Consider the following 22181-nt stretch of genomic DNA (forward strand, 5'->3'; position numbering starts at 1 on the left):
GTGACAGGGATCCGATCCTCTTCTCTTGCAGAGCCAGGGAGGTGTGTTCAGAGCAAGGATGGAAAAAGCCTCTCTCTTTTAGACAGCTGAGTGGCACCGTGGCAGAGTGCATGCTGATGCTCTGCGTCAGTGTTCCTGCATGGTCTTCAGTGAACCACGGCACTGGTCCTTCCAAGGCTCCTTGCTACCTTTGCACGTTTCTGGGTGTTTGACATGGCAGCGTATTGATCACTTGAAGAAGTGCCAGGTACTGGCTACCGTGAAGCACTGGGCTAATGCCTGGGTTGTGGCTGAGGTCTTTCAGAGAGGGATGGCCAGCAGAAACAGTTATGGTATGTATTTATATATTTATAGGGTTGTATATTTAATGTAACCTTAGGAATGTTTGCCAAGGTGCGGGATGAGGAACTCTGGGTGATGCTCTGTTTTCAGGACAAAGCTGGGAAGGGAGGGATGGGCATACCGAAGCAGAAGACCGTCCACTGCCTAAGGCAGGCTGAGCAGCTGCTCGCTGAGCCAGCCGTGCCCACTGATGCTGCAGTCGTGGCCACTTTATTCTGCCTTAAGTCTGGGCTGCTGCTGAGGAAGGCGGTCTTTCCTCCTGTCTTCCTTCTCCCAGTATCGGTGAGCTGTGGGAACTTAGCGGGAAGAGGAACTGATCTGGCTGAGAACAAACTGTTTTTTATGAGTTGGTAAAACCGAGTTGGTTTTTACTGTGTTGCTTCCCAGTCCTGTGAATGCCTGTGGCACCATAGGAATGGCCATGGGAACAGGTGACTGGGCAGGAGGAAGGGGAGAAAAGAGATAAAATCAGCTGCCTCTGGGGTGTAAAGCAACAATTCTTTTGCTGCGTGCACAGTGAGATGGTGTTTTGATTGTGCATGTCTTTGTCTCATCCTGCTCGCTTGTCTAGACAGTCATAGCTGTAGTTAATCTTCGCTGAGGGACCCTCCAGTTTCCATGAAGTCGTAGGAGACTTGATGTATCAGTGATTAAATGTGGCAGGAAAGCACTAAGAGTGAGTTAGCAGTTTAGGGAGCTGTGGAAGGCAGGCCGTATTCGTGTATGCATGAAGCACAAGCCTTGCTAAGCGTCGCTTGCTGGGTGCTTTAAGCTGGCCTTGCTGCGTGGGACGGCAGAGCTCAGCTGGGCTGGCCTCTCTGGCCTTCCCTGGGAGCTGAGGGGTTAAGGATGCCTCCTTCAAACTACTTAACACTACAGACTTATGCTGGCTCTTTACATCTGCTGCGATGGGGTACAGTGCAGAATGCCATGAAGGGCCTTCAAAAGGCAAACAGCTCCCACCCGAGATCCTCCTGGCCCCAGAACCTGGAGCTGGGTCTGCCAGCAGGTACATTGCGTATGAATTCCACCACCTTGCCTTTGGAGATGGCAGCTTGTTGGTTTTCCTTCTATACCTGACCTCCAGCGTACTGATTTCTCTTCATGAGAAGACTTGCATGTTCTGGGGTGGTATCCCCAAAAGCTAAGAAGACCAACTGTGATGGAGAGCCTGGATATGTTCCTGGCACCCTCTGAGGGCCTTCCACTGCTGTAGCTTGGTACTTGCCCATACTCCAGACTTCCTGCCGAGTTCAGGGCATGAAATAACTCCTGTAATTTGGACCCACGGGAAGAGACTGAACTGGAGAGGACCCTGCGCTAAGAGCACAGGAAGCAGAGGTGGCTGCTGTTAGCATGCTGGATCGCACAGCGTTTTCATTCATTCCAGCTGTTTAACGGGATTACGTGAGGAGTGGCTTCTCCCTGCAGGCACTTAGTGCCTATGGAAATCTGCAGCTGTCTGGATCGGTTACATGCAAATCCGATGCCTCCCCTTTATGCATCAGGAATTTGTGAATGGCGGAAACCATGGGAATCAATTGCATGAGTAATTCTTCATGTGCGTCACCCCTATGTCAGAATCGAGGGGGGCTTTCAGTTAGCTGTGTCTGTCCCCAACATCTTCCCCAAAGTGGGGGGGGATGCGTTTGGATGGCCACTAGGTGTAGGGTGGCTGTGGTGAGTGTGGGATCCCTCGCCTTGGGCGGTGGGAGACAGCCCAGCATGCAAGTGAACGTCGAGCCCAGTACACTCACCTCCTGCTTACTCCCAGTGCCCTTGCTGTAGCATGGCTGCCTTGTCAGGCGGCAGGGACTTGAAACCCTTCAGCCTCAAGGGAGGGGGACGTAATCCCAGCACCCTGGTGCTGGCCAGCAGCAGATGGTATGTCTAGTGGTGGAGCACTGGGGTGGGCAGCTGGGACATCCCGCTCTGCCTGGGATTCCGTGTCTGACAAAAAACTGCTTCGCTTCTTCAGGACAGGCTGGGAAATACATCTCTGGATGGCCCTTTGGGAACCTGTTCGGTGCCTGCTTCAGCAAGCTTTTTCTAAAGAGATGAGGTGGGTTTTACCAAGCAAGGTCTGTGCCAGCAGGCACAGATTCTGCACTGCACTTTCTTGGGGTGCAAGTGATATAACGTTCCATTATTAACAAGGAAAACACTGGCATCCATGTACTTTCCCCTTTGATTTTTTTTTCTAAATCCTTCTAGCAGTCTCCCCTGCATTTCCAAATAGTTATTTATTGTGCGCTTCCCTGCCCAGATGTACCTTTTGGCGAGAGTGCCCTGAGCGAAGGCCTTGCCTGCTCCTCTGCTCAGTCCTCCCAGCTGCGGACCACAAGTCTGGGTGTGCTCTGAGTGGTGATGTGGCAAATGATCCATTGCCCGGCTAGAACTGAGCAGAAAGCCGCAGTGGGTACAGTAAAAGTTAGGCGCTCATTTCAGGTGGCACAGCAAAATGTGGAAACATGAAGTTATAGCTTACATGGAACCCTGGAGCTTTGCTTTGAGGGGCTCTAACAGCTACAGGCAGGCGCCCGGTGGCGATGGCTGGAGCAGGGCTGGGCAGAAGGCAGGCCTGTTCTACGAGTAATAACTTCCCTGGAGCTGGGAGCAGCGGGTGGTTGCATGCCTGGCCCGACAAATCTTCACGTGTCGAGGTGTTGGTTACAGGCCTTTTCCAGAGGGGTCTGCAAAGGGTGCTGCGGCGGTGGCACAGCCCCGGGAGGAGGCAGTGGTTGGACCAGTCAGCAGCATCCAGAGGAGCTGGGGAAGCCCAGGCAGACCTGGGAACAAAGGAGCTGCTGGACCGAGCTGCGCAATGGAACTTTTGTTGGGGAAAGCCAGACAATCTCCCCATTTATTTGCAAGTGGCATTCGGTCACAGGTTTTTGGCAACATATGGGAACTGTTTAAATTAGCTGTATGAGCCATACGTGAAACAGATGCATGTTCCTGAGCAGGCTTTTGTCACTGATGTTTGAAGGAGTGAAGGGTGCAGCTGGATCGCTTGCAAAGCGGGGAGCATGTCCTCACCCAGATGTAGTTAAGCACTTGAAGCCAGACAGAGAACCGGAATGTTGGAGGCTGTGTGTCGAATGTTGGAGGCTATGTGTCGATACAGACCAGCTCCTGATGGGCACCTACTGCACAAGCAAGATAAAGGGATGCGATGGCACTTAACCCTTCACTGCTTGCCTGATTGCTCGTGGCTGGTGCAGGGTCACTGGTGTTAACAGAGGACTGTAGGTCCATGACTCCCTTGCTAGGGGCTTTCACGTCTATGCTAGTATATCAACACGCTACTTTAAAGCCCTGATGTCTGATGAGAGCACAGTTCTACACTTTTCTGAGCAATCTTAGTAGGTAGAGAGTAATGAGATCTTGTTGAAAAAAGCAGAACATTATGACTGCTGTGGCTTGTGGGTGTGAGTCTTGAGAGCAATTTTGTATGGGGAGAAATTGCACCTGAAGCTGGTGCGTCCGTAACTGGAGCTGTGAGGGCCTCTGAGCTTCAGATATCTGTGGAGCAGAGCTGGGAGGGTTGTGTTGCTGCATGGTCCCAGATGCTCAGTGTGGTGTGTATGACTGCGACAACAAAAAAAGGCCTTGAATATTGAGAGCGTTGACTTTATACGTGCCAACTGTGATGAGGTAGACCAAGGTGAGAGCTGCTGAGGCTGCAGTGGTGCTTCTTGTGGGTGCCTGAGTTTAGCTGCTGTGGGACAGTAACACTGAGAGACAAGAATGGAGAGCTTATGGCAGTGGGCTTCAGAAAAGGGTGAGGGAGCAGCGGAAGCAGAGCGCTGGGAGCACTCCGGTAGGGCTGACTGGAAAGGAACAGGTCTGGGGACATCGGAAGGAGCCACCCAAAGGGAGGTCACAGCTTCTCCGATGAGGGCAGTGCTGTGACTGTGTGTGCCACAGAGGTATGCCTGCACAGTGCAGTGCTTGTATATAGGTGTGCTGCTGATGCTCTTGTAACGCTTGCCATCGTGAAGCAGACTTGAAGAGTGTCTGCTGGGGCTGCTGGGCTGGCTGCATCCTCTGCCGGGTGTCTCTAAAGGTGCAAATCCAGAGGTATTTGAACAGGTTGCTGGCAAGGCTGACAAGCTGCAGCAGGGGAAGCAGGAGATCCTGTTTACTCTATACAAATGGTGAGAAAAGGCAATCACTGTTTTTTTCAGGCTCTCCTGTAGGAGCTTAAAACAGGCCGGGAATGACGAGAGGGATGGTTTACAGGGCTTTAGCTGTCTCCCTGAACCAAGTGTCCTTGCAGCATCCTGTCCTCTGGGCAGTGTCATGCTGAGCTAGCAGTGTAACTCACCCTGGCAGCATCTCTGTATCCTTCGGGATCATCCCCTTCTGGGAAAGGCACCTCTTTGGATTACATAGCAACTAGAGGTCAGGTTTCTGTGGCCGAGGTGAGTTACTTGGCAAATGCCTGATCCTGGTGGCAGGTTGGTGTCACAGGGAGTTTCCCTGTGGTGCATGGTGCAGGTGCGAGTGCCCCTTCTAGGGCACGGCTGTGTTGAGCCCTTCTCCAGGCTGGGGGGCACCAGCAGCAGCCCCCCGGGCACAGGCAGCCCCTCTGCAGGGGGGATTCCCTGTGCTGTAGCACCAAAGGCTTCAAATATAAACCCAGTGTGTTTTCAAACTTAACAGGTGAACCAAACATCTCTTTGTGATGACAAATACGGATGTGTTGGCTTATGGATGAACCTGGGTGAAGCATCTCTTGGGAAGTGTTTTGACCTCTCTCTTTTTTTTTTTTTTTTGTTTGTTTGTTTTGTTTGGTTTGCATGTTTCTTTTGCCTGCAGTGAGGCTTACCCGGACTCATCCTTCTCCCAGGCGTTACTCTAGTAATGTTTTGCATGCTGCAGGGGGTGGAGCGCTTCATTTTGCAAGGTTATTTTTAATTCCTAAATACTTGTGGCTAGGCCAGTCCAGGATGGTGGCTGCATGCTTCACAAGGAAGAGCTGCGCTCTGCTGCCGGGGTGAGTGATTTCCACTCCTGCTCGGGGTACCGCTGCTGTGATTTTGTGTGTGGAGTATCTCCCTCTGGGGAGTGTTTGTAAAAGTTTGCGTTTTAGGGGGAAGAGGGCAGAAAGGAGGTAAAATCTGCAGGTTTCCTTTTGTTGTGTGTTTGGTTGTTGAGGTTTGGGTTTTTTTGTTTTGTTTTTTTCTGGGAGGGGAAAAATACTTTTTTGTATTTTGCCCCTTTTTAACACAACACGAATGCCGTGTTTCAGACAGCATCACCGCTTGGCATGTGTCTGGTGCCAACCTGCTTCCTCCTTGGTTTCTCTCCTAAACTCATGTTGCCTACTTCTGGCTGTGTTGTGGGGTGAGGCACGCGCACCCGTTTCCCCTGCTGTCACATCTTGCTTTTCCTTGGCACTGTGATTTTGCAGCTTGTGAGGGTCCTAGTCCTGTGGGGTGCTGAGCCTTTCATTCCCTGGAGGGAGCTTGGTGGTCTGTGAAGGTCCTTGATGGTTTGCAGGGGAGGAATGTGATGTTTCCCCAGTTCCCAAGATCTCGTGTGAGGACAGTGTATTTTTTTTATATTTTTTTGGGTATCTGTGCTGCTGGGACACCTATGCCTGGCTTAGGGCACGAACCCCGCTATAGTCCAGGGGTGTCTTTGGTTACATCCCATGCCCCCACTGTGCCACTGAGTGCTGCAGCCACTCTGGCCGCTAATCTCCTCCTGATCTCTTTATTGTTGTGTTTTTGGCAACCCAAATTCCCCACCCAGGCCTGAGAATTTAACATCAGCACATTTGCATGACTGATCGGATTTGTCGCGCCTCTATGACGACATTGTTTTTATGGAAAATTAATGGATTCTCACGTTTTATTTGTAATGGCTGAAACCGCTCCCCCCCACCCCCGAGCTCTCCGGGGGGAAGTCTGTAAACAGCTTGGATTAGGTCTCCTCCACAAATAGCCCCCATTTCTTTCCTTCCTGCGGTCCATTTCTCCTCTCTCTTCCAACAGTGCTGCAACACTCCTCGCCTGGTGTTGGAGGGTAAAGCGCAATGAGTGAAAGGAGCCCGTGTTTGCTTTCCTTGTCTGCCCTGCGAATAGGTGTGATCTGTCGTAACCTGCCCCCTTTCACCCAGGATCGGGTGGTTTGACACTGCCAGCCTACCCCAAAGCCTGCCCCAAGCTGGCCTGGGTTGCCACCCTCTGTTTTTGAGGTACAGCTCAGTTACGGGCTTCGCTTCTGTTCACCGTTGCTGTTGGCTGGTTTCTGCAGGCGGCCAGTTCCCCTGCTGCGGCACGGGGCAGGCGGGGAGCTCCTGACACCTGGTGTGTCTGGCACCCGAAGGAGGAACATCCCTCCCCAGATGATGCAATTAAGGAGCTGTAGGGGTTCGCTTTGCGCTGTGGGCATGGCTGTGAAACCCCCTCAGTGCGGGGACAGCTCAGCCACTGGCCCGCTCCACATGAGGCTTAGGGTTAGAGCAGGTTCAGTCTTACATTTTCTTCTGCCATCTCTAAGGTTATCATTCCTCAACTTAATCTGCAAGAATAAATCCAGGGCAAGTCCCATGGTATGGGAACTACCCGAGGAGAAGGTCTGATGTGGATTGCCTTCTCCCTGAAGACTGAAGCTGGTGGCCAGAAGGCTCAGAAAGTCTCCCTTGTGAGACACTACCAAGGAGGCGGGCAGTGTGTTAGGTCAGGGTCTCCCAACCCACGGTATCAAGGAAGTAGCATTGCACGAGGACCTGAACGCCCGAGACAGAGCTGCTGGCAGCCTGTCCCCGTGCCTGTCCTTGAGGTGATGCTGGGGCACCTGGGCCATCCCCAGCCACCCCCAGCCTGCAGCGGCTGATTGCTGGAACTTGGAGCCTGTGTTCCCCGCAAGGCAGAGGGGAAGGTCCATTGAGAAGAGCTTGTTCCATCACTGCACAGCTGGGCTGCGCTTGGTTGCCCTTATTTTCCTGCCTACCCCAGCCTGGGCTTGTGCCCTGGGGTGTGCTTGCTGCTAAAGATCTTGCGTTAGGCCCCACGAGCCCAGGGTGAGGTGGTGTCTCTTGCTGAGGGTAGGTGGAGTTTATATATGTATCTATATAATAACTGAGCTCAGCTGAGCTTTGCATTCCTACCTTCTGGTTTTAGGTCCGGCTGTCTGGAGTACAACAGCATCCTGGTGCCTCGGCCAGGAGGTCGTGTTCGCCAGCAGAGCAGGCTTTGCATTAGTGCTTTGGTAATTAAGATGCACTACTACAAATGGCAGGCAGGAAACTACAGAGACCCGATTGCTTTCTTACTTAGGACAAAAGTGTTACCCATTTTTTAGGGAAAAATGCTGAAAGTATGGAGATAAGGTAGCTGCTTTGAATTCTCTTGATGGGGGGAGAAAAGGGGGCAGGAGAGAATCCACTCTGTGCTGCCAGAGGCTGGGCTGAAGCAATCGGCTGTGCAAAGTCTTACTTTTCTGGATGCAGTTGTTGCTTGGGGCTTTGGATTATATTAGCGTGGAAAAAATGCCTCCAAGTGAAGGGCCACAAATCATAGCTGGGCCAATTGGAAGGGAAAGAGGGCTATAAAATGGGAAATCAATTTAATACTCAGTGGGTGTCTGCAGCATGCTCACCCTTCCTTCAAATTACCAAAGGAAAGATTAATTAAAGTTATATTGAGCAGCAAAAATGATGGAGGGTGTGAGATGGGGCTTGCATGGTACAGCTTTCTCCATAATGAATTGACAAAGGCATCCTTGGATTTCATTACCCAGAACCTTGCCTTCTCCTGCTCTTAAAGGGCAGCTGAAGCGACGCTGGATTTCCAGCCGGCATTGCAGCCTTGCAGGTTGAGCTAACAAGGATCGCTTCATTAGCCCCCTGGGGAAGGTGCTGCCTCTGTCAGGTAGTGCCACTGTACTGTTTGTGGGTCCTATCATCTAGGATCAGACTGAAAAATGCTCTTATCTGCTTGTGGCTTTGTTTCCTGGTTCCCACTTCTGCTCAAGTTGACAGCCCTATGCCCTGCAAGGGGAGGGTGCAGGCAGGGGATGGGGATTGGTGGTGGCTTGGTCTCTTGTCTCCGTCTGCTGCCTTTATGTAGTCAGAATAACTTTTCAGCAGGGTGTGATTAAAAACTGTGGGAGGCCAGGGCTCATCTGGACCACTTGCGAACTGTCAAACAGGGAGAGAACTGCCTGTGGCTCCCCTTTCCCTGCATCACGATCCAGCTGCCATCTGTGTCCCTTCTGTGCTCCTCATGAAATGCTGTGCGTGGTCAGTGCTGTCGTTGTGAGAGGCTTTTCCTGCTTGCACCAGCTGCTTTTTGGGGCTGCTGTGTATTACTTTCCCCCCACCTCTTGGGGGTAGGCTTTGGGGACACCAGGGCTTTGCCTTTCTGGTGGAGTTTCAGAAGCCAACTCCTGCGAGCTGAGATGCAGCTCACCTGCTGAGTTCTACCTGTCTGCGACTACAGGGTTTCCTCCCAAGTTTCCCCTTGAAGGTCTTCACTTGGTATGATGGCAGAGCTTCCCTTAAATCTGGCTCAATATGAAGCTTTCTGTTCTTGTCCTTCCGAAAAGGAGCTGCGGCAGGGCTCCCTACGGGCATTTAAACACCTTGCATTGCAAGAGGGAGTTTCTACATACCACGATGCTCTAAGGGGAAAACTCCACTGTGCCCAGCAGTCCAAGGTCTGGCAATCCTGGAATTTTGTTTCCTCTGATTTCTGTAATAAATTACTGAATATGCTCACTAGTGCAGGGCTGGGAGATGCAGAACTTGCTGAAGTTTTGGGCTGAGTGGATGCAGCAGCTCCAGCCTTTATGGGCAATATGAGCACCGTGGCTGTGCCCAGCTTGTGCTTGTTGCGTGTTACACGCTGACAGTGCCTGGCTGTGGGATATTTCATGTAAAAGAACTGTTTTATTTTAAAAAAACACACTGTGTGTGTTACAGCCTCTTGGTGTAAGGCCAGTACTGGGTGTTCCTAAAATCAGTTTTAATTGATTGGGCTGAGAAGAGGAGAAAATGCTCGTAGCTTAGTGCAAATGCTGGTTTTGGCACTTCTTAAACTAGCTAGGGCGGAAGAAATAATGGTTGAATTGGTTGAATTACATGAAGTTGGCAAATCAAAGTTTGGTTTTTGTTTTGTTTCTGGCAAGGCATCTGGCCAGACTGTTGGCTTGAAGAGAAGACAGCAGGTCTATTCTGAGTCACTGTTGGCTTTTTCTTGATGTGGCTCTGAACTTTGTGTAACTTGGAAAACACAGAGACTTGTGGACACTAGCAGTTTCCCTGCATTCTCTTCTACAGGCTAGGAAGGTGTCAGCTGCTTGGCTTATGGATGTAGGTAGCTAAAGGCACAAAACAAGTGCTTTCTCATCATCCCTGGATGCTCTAAAGAGAGGTTGTTGCTTCATAGTCCACTAGCTCAGTGCAGTAACAGATGTTTGGGTTTATTTCTAGCCTACCTTATGTGCAGACTGCTTCCTCAAACGCTAAGCAATAGCAAATGGAAGGATGTCCAGACAGGGATGGGATGGGGTGGTATCCAGCCAAGAGCTAGCACTGGAGTGGATGGAAGAAATGCTGACCTGGCAGAAGTTGCAGAGGAAAAAAAATCTCACTTTGAGGTGGTGGCACAAGGTGGGGGCATGGTGCTTGCTGGATCTGAAAGCCCTTCCTGGCTTGTGAGAAAAGAAGGTGCTGAAATCAAGGCCACTGCTCAGCAGAGTGGAGCATCTGTGGCAGCGGTGGAGCTGTGGGGAGGACACCCGTGTCCCTTGGGCAGCGGGAGGGGGCCGGGGCTGCTGGGCAGATGGCAGTGGTGTGGCAGAGCTTGGTTTCACTTGCATGGGAATGAGGTCTCTTGAGTTAATTTAATTGCCTGTGGGGTGGCTCTGCGTGTGTTGGGGATCAAACAACATAGGTTTGTGTGTCCATGATAGCTGCTTCTGCTGCAGACTGCATACAGCCTCCAGGGAGAGAAATCCAGAGGTGCACCACAGCCAAAGCCCCCCGCACAGAAGCATTGCCACAGGGCACCTGCCTTCCCCCCGAGCAGAAAGCAGCACAAACTTTACGGAGCTCACAGAGCTCAGTTCACTTTGTGTGGAAGCAAGGGGGGTTCAGCCAGTCCCCTGCGTTTTGCAGACCACTTTACGGAGGAGTAACATTCTTAACCCAGTGAGGTGGTCTGCAGCACCAGCAGACATCCCCCTGCAGTGCTTTCTAATGAAGAGGCAGGTGTTTAACCATTTCAGCGCCGCAGAGGGAGCTGCTTTGCTGCCTGTGGCACGGATTGCCAGCTCCCTGCTTCACATACCTCGGCATCGCTCATGGTACCAGCAGCGGTTCACAGATCGCTGGGCTGGAGCGACTGCCATGTTAATGTGGGAAAGATGAAGACCGTGAGTAGGGAAGCCACCAGCAGTGGGAGGGTTACAAATATTAAAATGAAAAGCTCTTTCTCTTAACCTAACCATGGCAGCACTACAATTCATGCCACTGAATTTTTTGGTACTTGGTTGAAACAACATGGCATTCAGCCAAGGGAGAGCTGGTATCGTTCCTTAAAGCTGGTCGTTGCATATGCTCATGCATCTCTGCAGCTTTGGACAAACTCAAGCCCAAAATATTTCTTGGTTCCTGCGTCATCACCTTTCAGGAAAGGAGATCCATTGAACATGACTCAGAATTCCTGGCCTGTTTTGGTCTCCTGCAGATAACTTCCCAAGAGAGTGTGCTGTGGGAGCGCTGCACACCATAATTTAGGCGATTCAGGTTTCTGCAGAAGTCTGAACAGGGATTCAGCCTCATTCGCAGGAGGTTTTGATGTTTTTGAAGTATTTGTTGCCATTTAGAAGTGGACCGTCATCTTGGGCATTCCTCTGCAAACTGAGACTTGCTTCTGAAATGTGCTCCTGCCCACTGAAAACTGAATTTCTGAGTCCCTGTCACCAGGGCCCCTCGCTGACACCAGGCACCAGCTCTGGCTCCGGGCACCCTTGCTGCTGGGGCGGGTTACTGCAGGAGCCTTCATGCCAGCTTATCCCCAAAGGTGGCCAGTGGGAAACTTCTGATTGTTCCTACCAAGGAAAAACAAACTGGTCCAGGTGAAAATGTAACTGGCTGAATGTGGCAGTCTTGGTGCTATTTTATTGCTTGTTAGTGCTGCTTCTTTCCTGTCTTCTTTTGACTTGAGTGTTTGATGCTCGGGATCTGGCCCTGCTTCCAAAGTGTTGATTTGGGATATATTCTCTCTCTTCTTTTGCTGGTTTCTGCCTTATTTTGAGGCTTTGCTCTTCCCTCTGACGCAGTTGTTACTTTGCCCAAAGGAATGTGTTGATTTTTCTTCAAGGTATAAATCTTAGCATCCTCCAGGATACTGTTTTGCTGGTTCCTGCACCAGCAGGCAGTTCAGCAACAGCAGCAGACCTGTCTTTCTGCAAAGAAATAAATATGGAGGTACTGAGAACGCACTTTGATCTGCTGATTTATTTATTTATTGTTAGACTGCAGAGGGTTAGTGCTAATGAAAGTGTGGCCGGCCCTGAAAATTAAATCTCCTGCCTGTCAGACCTGTCAGGTTGGGGAATCATCAGCAAATGCTCAAAAATAACTGATGGTTTTGCTGGTGCACGAACAGTCATATTGTTGTTTGCCAGGAGGTGGCACTCAGTATTGCCTACCTGTGTCTGCATGTGCCCGGCACCCCCTGCCCATAGCTCATGCTGCTGAGGTGGAAGGCTGGTGTTCCCTTGTACTATTTGGGTATGAAACAACTCTAGAACCAGAGGAGCTGGTGCCCCAGGATCTCTCAGTAACACAGGTGATGGTGAGCAGAGATCTGGGCAGGGATAGACATTGTCCCTTACAAATAGATGTGGGATGGATCTCAGGGGCAGGTTGGGAGCACACCCTTCAATCGCACTGTGAGCCACGAGCAGCCGGTGCGACTTATCGCTTGGGTGGCACAGCCCAGCCTGTGTCAGGCAGCCCCAGGCAGGCTGTGCAGGCTGCCTGACAGTGCCATCTGTTGATGCTTGCAAAATCGGGACGCCAAGGTTGATTGTGCAAACATTTCTTCCTTGGATATTCTGCACCATGAGGCATCTCTGCTTGGGAACCCAGCTATCATCCACATGCAGAGGTTGTGAACATTCATGAAAACCGAGCCTGAGTCGTGAGTATTGATGGAAGGAGCCTGCGGCATCCGCTTGGGTTCACATTGCTATTTGTTTTCCACGCTCATTGCTGTACTGCACTGTTGGAAACCAGCTAAGTGAGAGTAAAGTCCTTCCAGCAAAACCGCATTAAAACTGTGCTGGAAGAACTGCAATGAAGTCTGTCGGCGTGAGCTGTGCCAGCTGGCCCTGATTCAGATGAGACCCTTGAGCTGATGACATGCACTAACTTAGTTAGCCCCACAGAAAGAGGGCTCCTTTGGCTCACGTTAGAGGGCATGGCCCCCAGTCTGGGTTCAGATCCCATTCATCACCTACAACCTGCCTTTTCTTAATAGAAGCTTCAGTCAGTGAAAGAGTCTGTGTCTGAGGTGGAGCAGGATGGAGGGAGCTTTCCCAGCAGGCAGGGCATGCCTGGTTCCGAGGGTTCTTTTTCTGTGAATCTGTCACAGCTGGTCCTGGTGGGTGCTACAGGGAAAGTTGCCGTGGTCTCCCATAGCGTCTGGGCGGTGACTGCTTTGGTGATCCCAGGAAATCTACAGGCTACACTGATGCCCTGGTGCAGGAGTTGGAGCTTCCCAGCAGGTGGTTGTGGCAGGCAGATGGGTGAAGGTTTTGCTCCAGCTTGGTGGCTGGAGAGCGGTTCAAACACAGATGTTGGGTGGTGTTGCTCGAGTGTGGAGTTACATTGTTCTGCCAGCTCCCATGCTGCAGCACTCTCCAAACTATCAAGCTGCAACAAAGGTCTTTTACCACCTCATACCAGCATACTCTTCATACAGTCCTTCTGCTGCCTTCTCCTCATCTTGCCTCACCCAGGGCACGCATTGTCTCTCTGCTTCTTCCTTGGCTGCTCTCTCTTCATCGGCTTTCAACTACTTAACAGAACGAACCACAGCTGCACCTGTGCCAACCCATAGCCCCTGAAGCCAGCCCACAGTTGTATATTATCAATGCTAATTAACCCAGCTTCATTCCTCTACACTCATACACTTGTATAAACTCAGAGCTGACTGCAGTGAGGGTGAAGGATGTCCATCTCCAGGTATTTGTTTTGAAGTGTTAGAGATGTTTTTAACAAATCACAATATTGCATTTTGGTTTGAGATGTGTTTTTAGGAGCAATGCTATTCACTTTTCTGGCTGAATACCAGAAGTTTTTCTTGGTGATTTTTTTTCCTACTTGTTGTCTTTGGGGGGGGTGGAGGGGAAATAAAAAAAAAATCTTGTTAAAAGCCCTGGATGACACACACTTTTCATGGAAAAGGAATATTTTTAAACTGCTGTGAACACTTCTGTATTGAGTTCTCATAAGAGTCAGCAAAATTATTTTTCTCCCTTGAAATCAGGTTGTGCTACTCAGAACCATGGAAAGGAGAAAATGGAGACAGGGAATGGGAGAAGGGAATTGCCTCGGGGTGCTGGGGGAAAAAACAGGTTGGAGGTGATTTGCAGGTAAAAGCAGTGAAGATTTTAGAAGATGCTTTGGGATGTCACATTGCTTTGGAGTGTGAGCCTGCCAGAGCCCTGCAAAAGGTTACTGTGGAAAATGAGGACTGTGAAGGCATCGGTGTGTTTGGACTCTGTGGCTGTGTGTGAAGCACCTTGGAGAAACTGTTCAGCCTGTCCCGTGCTAGAAGGTGTTCCCCTCCCAGTACCTGCCATACCTTCCAGGTGCCATAGCATCCCTGTGCTCAGCGCACAGCACCAGCGCATGGGCTGTTCTCCGTGCTGGAAGCAAAGTCGGCTTTGCTAGGCTGCTTTTTCCATTTGGGTGCTGGATTTGTTTGTCAAACACGGTTGTCCTTTCCCTTTGCCCCAACAGACAAGTGCTGTCTGATTGCACATGCTGGGGGGTGGTGAGGTTAAATGTTTGGGGGGGCTGGTGCAGGTTACTTGTCCAGGCAGAAGCAAGCTGCCTCGTATTGGTTCCATCAACCTCAATAAGAGCTGCTCTGTTCCGACTGTCCGGAGCGATTAATGCATCTTCTTAAAGAAAAGCTGGCACGCTGTCGCGCCGAGCGCTAAGAGCCTGCACCTGGCTGTACACTGCGGAGTTCTCTGCCAAGAGAAATACTGGTTTCCAAGTTCATTAGCCTGCTGTTCGGAGATTTTTTTTTTTTGTTTGTTTTTGTTTTCTTTTTTTGGAAATCCTCCCACATTAAATTAAAAGGAGACCTTGGTGAGGGAAATCAGAAGGGATGCCTTGAGATGCTTCATTTGCCAGCAATCTCTGAACTTGTGACCCTTTAAAATAAACTACTTGGGCTTTCCTGTGGGACAGCTCCCTCTGGGTGGAAGCAAGCCTCTTTCAGGGTTGCGTGCCTTTAGGAAGGAGCCTTTGACAGCCCAGGAGAAGTTGCAGCACTGCATTCTCAGCCAGGACTTCCAGTGAGGAAAGTTGTTGGGCTGGTTGGGGACTGTGATAAATCATGGTTCCCTGGAGCATGCTGGGACTGCAGAGAGCTGGAAATAAATGCTAGGGAAATTCAGCTTTTGTAGTGGGCCATCTCTCAGGATGATGTATGGCTTTGTAACAGAAAGAGGTTCCTTTGCTAGGGCTGGGACAAAACTGCTGCCTTCCATTGGGAAGGAAAACGTAACAATCCTGTTGGTGTAAATCTGTGCTGCAGGCTTGCCCTGAAGGATGTGCTTTGGCGTGGGCTGCCTTAGCCTGAGGAACAAACGGTGTGGTGCTGAGGGAGGGGAGCTGCTGGGAGCCCAAGGTTGTGGCAGTTAGTTTGGGGCTGAAATGGGACGGTGGGTTCGGCAGGAGGGTAGGGAATGGATATCTAGTTGGCCGGTATAGTAATGACTTATGGAATGTGGCTGGGGAGGGAATCTGGGGGCATGGGATGCCGCTTGCATCTTGGCCCCTTCACTGCTACCTTGTCCTGAGCAAGTCATTTATCTGGGTAGACAAAATGTCATGCTTTCAAATTCTTCAGACAGGAGCTATGTCAGCTTCATTGAAGACCTCAGTGTCTGCAGACAGGAGCCTGTCTCTGCTTTCTTCCACTGGCCATTCCCAGTCAGCTTGGGATGTTTGGCCATGCTGGTAGGTGTGTTAGCTGGTGAGGATCTGACAGTATTTTAAGTTCTCCTCTGTTCTGCGTGAGGGCTTGGATTTCTAAGAGCTTGCGGGGTGACAGAGCCCTGTGCTTGTGTAGCAAAGGGGGGGGGCTCTGTTCCAGTTCCAGCTGGTGTCGGTCTGCGTGTGGGCTTGTCTGCACTCCATCCTGCTCTGGGGCTGTTGCTGTGTTTCTGTACTCTGGGGTTTGGTAGCACTGTTACGGAGACCCAGCCAAAAAGCCAGAGGCAGCCTCCCTTGAGGTCATCTCCAATCCCCTGCTGTGGCTGGGTAACCAGGGGGACAGCTGCGTTCCTGGGAAGGGGCTTTGCCGCTGGGCAGTGTGTGGCAGCTGGGATGTCCCCGGTAGCAGGCAAAGGCTTCTTGCCCTTCCTGCGTCCCACGCTGGTGATGCTGGCAGATGCTGTTGTACTGGCTGAGGTGCTGAGATGCAGAACAGAGGAGGCGTGTGCCACTTCAGAACCAGCATCATGTGATGTTAGGAAAAACTCTGAGTTAGCCTTTCACGATTCCTTTGCTGTGGATCTGATGGCAGGTTTCTGACACCCAGGCAAAGGTCTGTATTTCATTTGGTCTCGGCGCTGAAAGCCAGGTGATCAGTAGAACCCATTGGTTTCTCAGACCGAGCGTTCTCCGATCAGTGATGCTGCTAGTGTAGCAAGTGGGATGTTTCCCCCCTGCCAAGTAGTGTAAATGTTGTTGACTTAACAAGAGAAGAAAAAAGCAATTCCATCAAATCTGGTCACTGTTGCGGACAGCCACTCAGCATCACTCCTTGCCTGGCTTACAGAGTTCTCTTGAACTGTACCACCGGTTAATTTGCTCTGGTTTTTCTTATTTTTTATTGGCCCACGCAAGCTTCTCGTATGAGTTTCAACAGCTCTGTTTGTAACCTATTTGTTATCTTGGAAAGATCTGTTCTGCTCAGTCAACTGCCTCATCACCTCTGTTTATTTTTTTCCAATTCCCACAATGGTAACTATGCACTGTGCAGAATCAACGTGGTCACGATGCTCCAGGGGTATAATTTTTTCCACTCAAACTATTTCCAGCCTGTTTCTCTGAGCTGTGAATGTTGAGTTACCAGTTTGTTTACCTTATTTTCATGACTTCTGACTGATACTCATTTTTACAAAATTAAAAACTCTGCAAACTTAAATCTAGGTAACTGGTCCACAAGGGGACAAATAACTGGTGTTTCTCCACTGAAGTGGAAATGGTAGGCCAGCTCTCAGCTCAGATTTGACTGATGCAGGATGCTAACCATGTGTATGGGGTCCTGCAGGCTGGCAACTGGAGTCTTTAGATACAGGCTGCTGAGCTTGAGCACTTCACTGCTGTCCTCCTGTCTTATGCAAGTTGTTAGCCTGGGGATGCTGCGGAGGCAACATCTCCATCGGTATCTGAGCTGTGGCTTGGCTAGCTCCTTTGTGCTAAGAGGGTGAATGCCAGGGATTGTCCCTTTTGTAGGCTTTAATCATGAGGGACCACCACCGCCTCAATGCCTGGTTGGGAGCAGACCTGTGCCAGGACGTAACGCTGGGAATCCCGGCTGATCACCTCTTTTTGGGGGGTCTGGGCAGCGGCTGGACTGAAATGCTGTCACCTGGCCTCTGCCGGTGCCTGCTCTGTCTGTGCGTTTCAAACCGCTGCTGTGCGTTACCCTGTTCTGGCCCATGGGGTGACTGCCTCTCAGGCACTGTGCAAACCACAGAGAAATTGTACTTCCAAAATAAAAACTAACCACGGTTTGTTTCTCTCCAGCTGCCTTTTGGGGAGATATCGCTTTAGACGAAGATGATCTGAAGCTGTTTCAGATAGACCGAAGTGTTGACCTCACAAAGCACTCGGATGGCAGCGCAAGGCACACTTCAGGTAAGGGCGGCCGGGGCGATGCCTTCTGCCCCTGACCTGGGACGAGGACAGTCCCTCGCCCATGGCGCCTGTCCCGCAGCCAGGACAGGGTGTGCGGTGCGTCGGCACGTGGCTGAGACAGGGACATCCACCTCTGAGCTCCGGTAGCTAAAATCCAAGTCACAATTTCATGTAGCTGAATTCTGTCTTGTCTGAGGGAGATTTTCAAATTTACAGCACTGGTCTCTCTCTACAAGGAATTGCCTTTCTGCTGATTTGGAAGGAAATGTGTTTGAAGTCGGACTTCAGTTTGGCGTTAGTTTTGACTCTGATTGTCCTTCCCCCCTTCTCTTGCGATGTATCATCTTACTGGTATAGTGCATTTTTTCAGCTAGTTTTACCTAGGTAAAACCCACTGCAGTCTTGCATGCTGACTACCCTTGAAGTGATGCTATAACTGAAATAGGTAACAGTCATGTTGGTTTTCCGTAAAGCCAATAGATGGGGTAACATGTGCTTTTGTTGTGCCCCTGCACAGCTCTTACGTGTGCTCCAGCTTGTGCCAGACCAGAGTTGTTTCTGGACTGGGGAGCTCTGACCAGATTCCAGCTCTGCTCTGCAGCTGGTTCGGAGGGTTTGGGGCGCTCCCTGAAGTATTTTTGTCTCTGCTCTGCTTTATGCTGCAAGAGAAAAATTGTTGGAAGCCTGTGCTCCGAGAGATACCAGGGGGACTGGAGACCAAACGTGTCAGGACAAAGTTATTTTCTCTCCCGGCTGTTACAGTCTCAGGTCAGCAAGTAGGGTGAGAGGTTGGGTAGAGACCGAAATCAGTGAAATCATGTGTTCACCTGACCCCTGTGCATCTCAGGTCATATTGTATCATTTGTGAGGACCAGTGGCTGGTTCTGTGTCCATGTGACTGCCTAGCTCTGATTTCAGAGCATCCAGGCACCGTGGAGACACTGTTCTGGGGATCAGTGCTCCGGCTGCCTGTTGGGATGAGTGCAAAAAATGACACATCCAACACAGAGGCACGCTTTTGATGTCGATGTAACTCATTAAACTCATGTAAATGCTGAAATTCTGGGTGGAGGAGGGCTGTCTGGTACTTCAGGTCACTGGTTGCTCCCTGGGAGTGCTGTCATCCTGCACTGTTGCATCACTTAGCCCGTTTGTACCGTGTTTTGGGCTGTGGCACATTCTCAGGTGAGGAGGGTGGTTGGGGGGAGGTTGCCTTCAGAACAGAAGGTAAGTCAGAAAATGAGGACTAAGTAAGTGACCCTTTGTCTGTTCCTGAAGTCAGGTGAGCAGGCTGCTGGGGAAGCAAAGCCAGACAGTGCTTGACTGTACTGGTTTGCTTTGGTGGCTTTTTCAGTTATCATATCCAGGACATTTCTTTTTCACTGGGTGCTGGTGCCAAACCCACGCCGTCTGGCAAATAAACTGAATTTTATAAACCCACATCTGTATCACATGGTGCAGGCACTGGTGTCTTACAACCATGGCTTGTTGCGTGGTTGGACTTGCCTCTTCCCAGCACCTTTTATTGACTGAGACAAAGCTGGTCGCATCATACAATGCTTTGCAATAGGTGAATGTTGATGTCCCATCGCTCACTTGGCCCTGTCCTCATCTCCAGCCGGCTTTGCTGTTCCCCGTGGCTTTCAGCCCCTGCAAATGCGAGCTGGGGAACGGGCAGCCCCCGCGGCTGTCGTGCTTTCCGCAGAAGGTGCACAGGGGGGTCTCTGTGCCCACCTGCCCTCTGAGGGGGCTCTCTGCAGGGGCAGAAAGGGTTGATTCTGCTCCAGCAGGGCTTGCCTGACACTCCTGTGAGTTAAGATGGTGGTCTACTTCAGCACTGTGGGGACTGGGACCCATTCTTCCTGGGAGAAAGTCCTGCTCTCTGTTTTTTTTATTTCCAATGGGAAGAATGCAACCTCTGTACAGAAACAGCCTAAGACCTTTTATGAATAAGACCTCTTGAATTATAACATTTCAGAGTTTCCTAAAGCTGTTAATCGGATTAGTTGTATAGTGGAGGAAGTACTTAATACGTATATGCAGACACACAGGCTCTTCGTATCTGGGAGCTGGGATTCTGAACACGCTATTATGCCAGGCATTCTTCTTCCCTTGCATTGTTTCCTTGTCCCCAGAAAGTGCTGTTTGGCGGGGAGGGGGGCTGAAAGCTGTGCCGTTTGACACTGCTGGGCTGTTTACAGGTGTACACCCTATTAGCTTGTGTGGAACATCTGCAGCTGTCAGGCTCTGGAGCAAGAATGAGGTTCCCATAGAATCATAGAATCATTTAGGTTGGAAAAAGACCTCTGAGAAAATCAACTCCAACCGTTAACCCAGCACTGCCAAGCCCACCACTAAACCATGCCCCCAAGCACTGCATCTATGCGTTTTTTAAACATTTCCAGGGATGGAAACTCCGCCCCCCCCCCCCCTCCCTGGGCAGCCTGTTCCAATGCTTGGCTGCCCCTTTCCATGGAGAAATTTTCCCTAATGTCCAATGTAAACCTCCCCTGGCACAGCTTGAGGCTGTTTCCTCTTGTCCTGTTGCTTGTTATGTGGGTGCTGATAACATCTATACATCTGGTATAAGTATGTACTTACGGGTGATGGGGGACATGGTTCTTCACTGGATCCGATGGAAGATGATCTGCTTTATGAAAAGCTCTGTCTTGACTGGTGAGGGCTGAGACTCAGATGTTTCAAGCTTCCCCCTTCTTCCAGCCTGTGCCTAGACAGATAGCTGTGCCCTTCCCCAGGCCCTTGAGAGAGGGAAAGGAAGGGAATCTGATCTGAGGACCATCTGGATTCTGCCACAGCTCTCTGTGCTGAGCTTGATTTCACAGCATGGATGTGCTCGAGGCTTGTCTTCTGCATTAGTCTCCCACTTGCAGAAATGCCAGAGTTGCTCTTCAGACCCTCAAAATCTGTGAGCCTGCTTGAGAGTGGGATGCCTTGAAGGTCAGTGTATCAGAGTGTTCTCTCAGCAAATACTGGAGCTAGTGTTTTATTCCTGGTATCTGGGACTTAAGGCAATGGACCAAATAGAGTTGTCTTCCCGGTGAAGTCACGGAGCAGGGTCGTGGTTCCTCCCTGCCGAGGGATGTGGGCTCAGAGCTCTCTGGCAATCCCCTTGAAAGCTGCTCACACGGGGGTTACGCTTGGGCGTAGCTGTGTCCTTGGTACCCACCTTGGTACCTTGCTTCAGAGCTCCAGCAGTGATGTCCCTGTTTGGCCTTGCATCCCTGTCCAGTATGCCTGGGTTCTTTTGTGCGAGACAGGTCACACGGAACTGGCGTTGCACTGGGAGTCACATCGCTTGTGTTACACACTTAAAGCCTTTTGGAGTACAGCATGTGGCCTGATAGCCCTTATTCTTGTGAGCAGTCTCCATAGCTCCAAAGGAGCTTCTTTCCAAGCATTTGTTGGGAAGAGCACAGGCTGAGCAGCTGAAAACTGCAGGAGGATTTGCAATAGCATCTTGTGTGCAAACATCCTTCTCTGGCGCATTTATAAAAGCAGGGCTTTCTTCAGGTCCTGCTGAGGGAAGGGCAGGCATGGTGGCAGTCTGCAGCTGCATGTAGCCCATTTAATCTCAGTAGTTTTTAGGTGTCTGCATGTTGATCTCTGTTGCCTCGGTTAAAGCTCTGAGCTGTGAGTTGGCAGGGGGTGTTTGCACACAGCACCGAGTATCTCTGAGTGAATGCCAGGGGACGGGCTCTTCTAGGCGGGCTCAGGGCCACCAGCCAGCTCATTTCTTGCCTGGACCCTTTCAGAATTTCCCTGAAGCTTTATTCCCAAGTGCTGACCTCCAATCCAGTTCAAATCATGCCAGTTGTGTGACTTCTGTGCCCCTTTCCACAGGCATCTCAACCTCAGCTCTGCTCTACCTGAAGCTTAGTTTTACTCTCATCGGTGATCTGGTAAAAGAGCTGTTTAAACTTGGACATTTGGCCTTTCTTTCAGTTCAGATTTTTCTAGTTTTCTAAACCAGGAAAAAAATTGTTTGTTTTTTTTTCCTTCCGTTGGCAGTTCTCCTTTGAACCTAGGTCCTAAGCTCACAGAATTGCTTGTGATCTTTTTGCTTGCTGCTTTTCATATAAGAAGAGATTCTGTAGGTCAGACTGTGGCCTCTGCATCACCCATTCTTCCTGCTGTTACCACCTGTAATGCCACATAACAATCTGCCAAAGGGGAAATTTCCTCTTAAATCCCCCTTAAAAATGTTTTTTCAGCTAGAAGAGGGGACAAACAGTAAGCGATGTTAAAATGAAAGCGTTATTTTGGCTTTTAAATGTTTACATTACTTACCTCCCTGTCTCTGTTGCTGTGGGACCACGTTTAGGTGTCATGTTCACTATGAAAAGCAGTTGTTCCCATGTAGTGATGCTGAAGTGGATACCCTTGGGGTTTGGCCCTGTAGAGATGCCATAATGGTTCAAACATAATGAAATGAAGCTGGTGCCTGGAGATCTGCCAGCCAGCGCAGTCCTCGGCAAGCCCATGCTTCACCAGCTCCTCATCACTTCAGTGAGAGATTTTTCAAAGAACTTACAGTTTTCAAAAGTTTCTCATAGATTTTTTCTTTTTTTTTTAAACTTTAGCGAAAATATTTGCTTTTACAATATAATTTTAATTTAGAAGAAACTTGAATCAAAGCTTTGTGGATTCCTCTGCTGCTGAGAACCCCTAGATGGCTTTGGAATGG

The 22181-nt window shown here is 50.3% G+C and overlaps 1 protein-coding gene across 4 annotated transcripts in view; it reads left to right on the forward strand.

Annotated features, from left to right (window-relative positions):
- The window catches only part of TLL2 (tolloid like 2), a 92883-nt gene that overhangs the window by 17293 nt on the left and 53409 nt on the right, over window positions 1–22181 (forward strand). For all 4 annotated transcript variants that reach the window (XM_055813022.1, XM_055813044.1, XM_055813028.1 and 1 more), the window contains one exon: window positions 17366–17476. In XM_055813022.1, the coding sequence (XP_055668997.1) occupies window positions 17366–17476 (111 nt within the window). The remainder of the gene's footprint in view (window positions 1–17365; window positions 17477–22181) is intronic.

Source organism: Falco peregrinus, chromosome 1, assembly GCF_023634155.1.
Source record: "Falco peregrinus isolate bFalPer1 chromosome 1, bFalPer1.pri, whole genome shotgun sequence".
NCBI classification, from domain to species: Eukaryota; Metazoa; Chordata; class Aves; order Falconiformes; family Falconidae; genus Falco; species Falco peregrinus.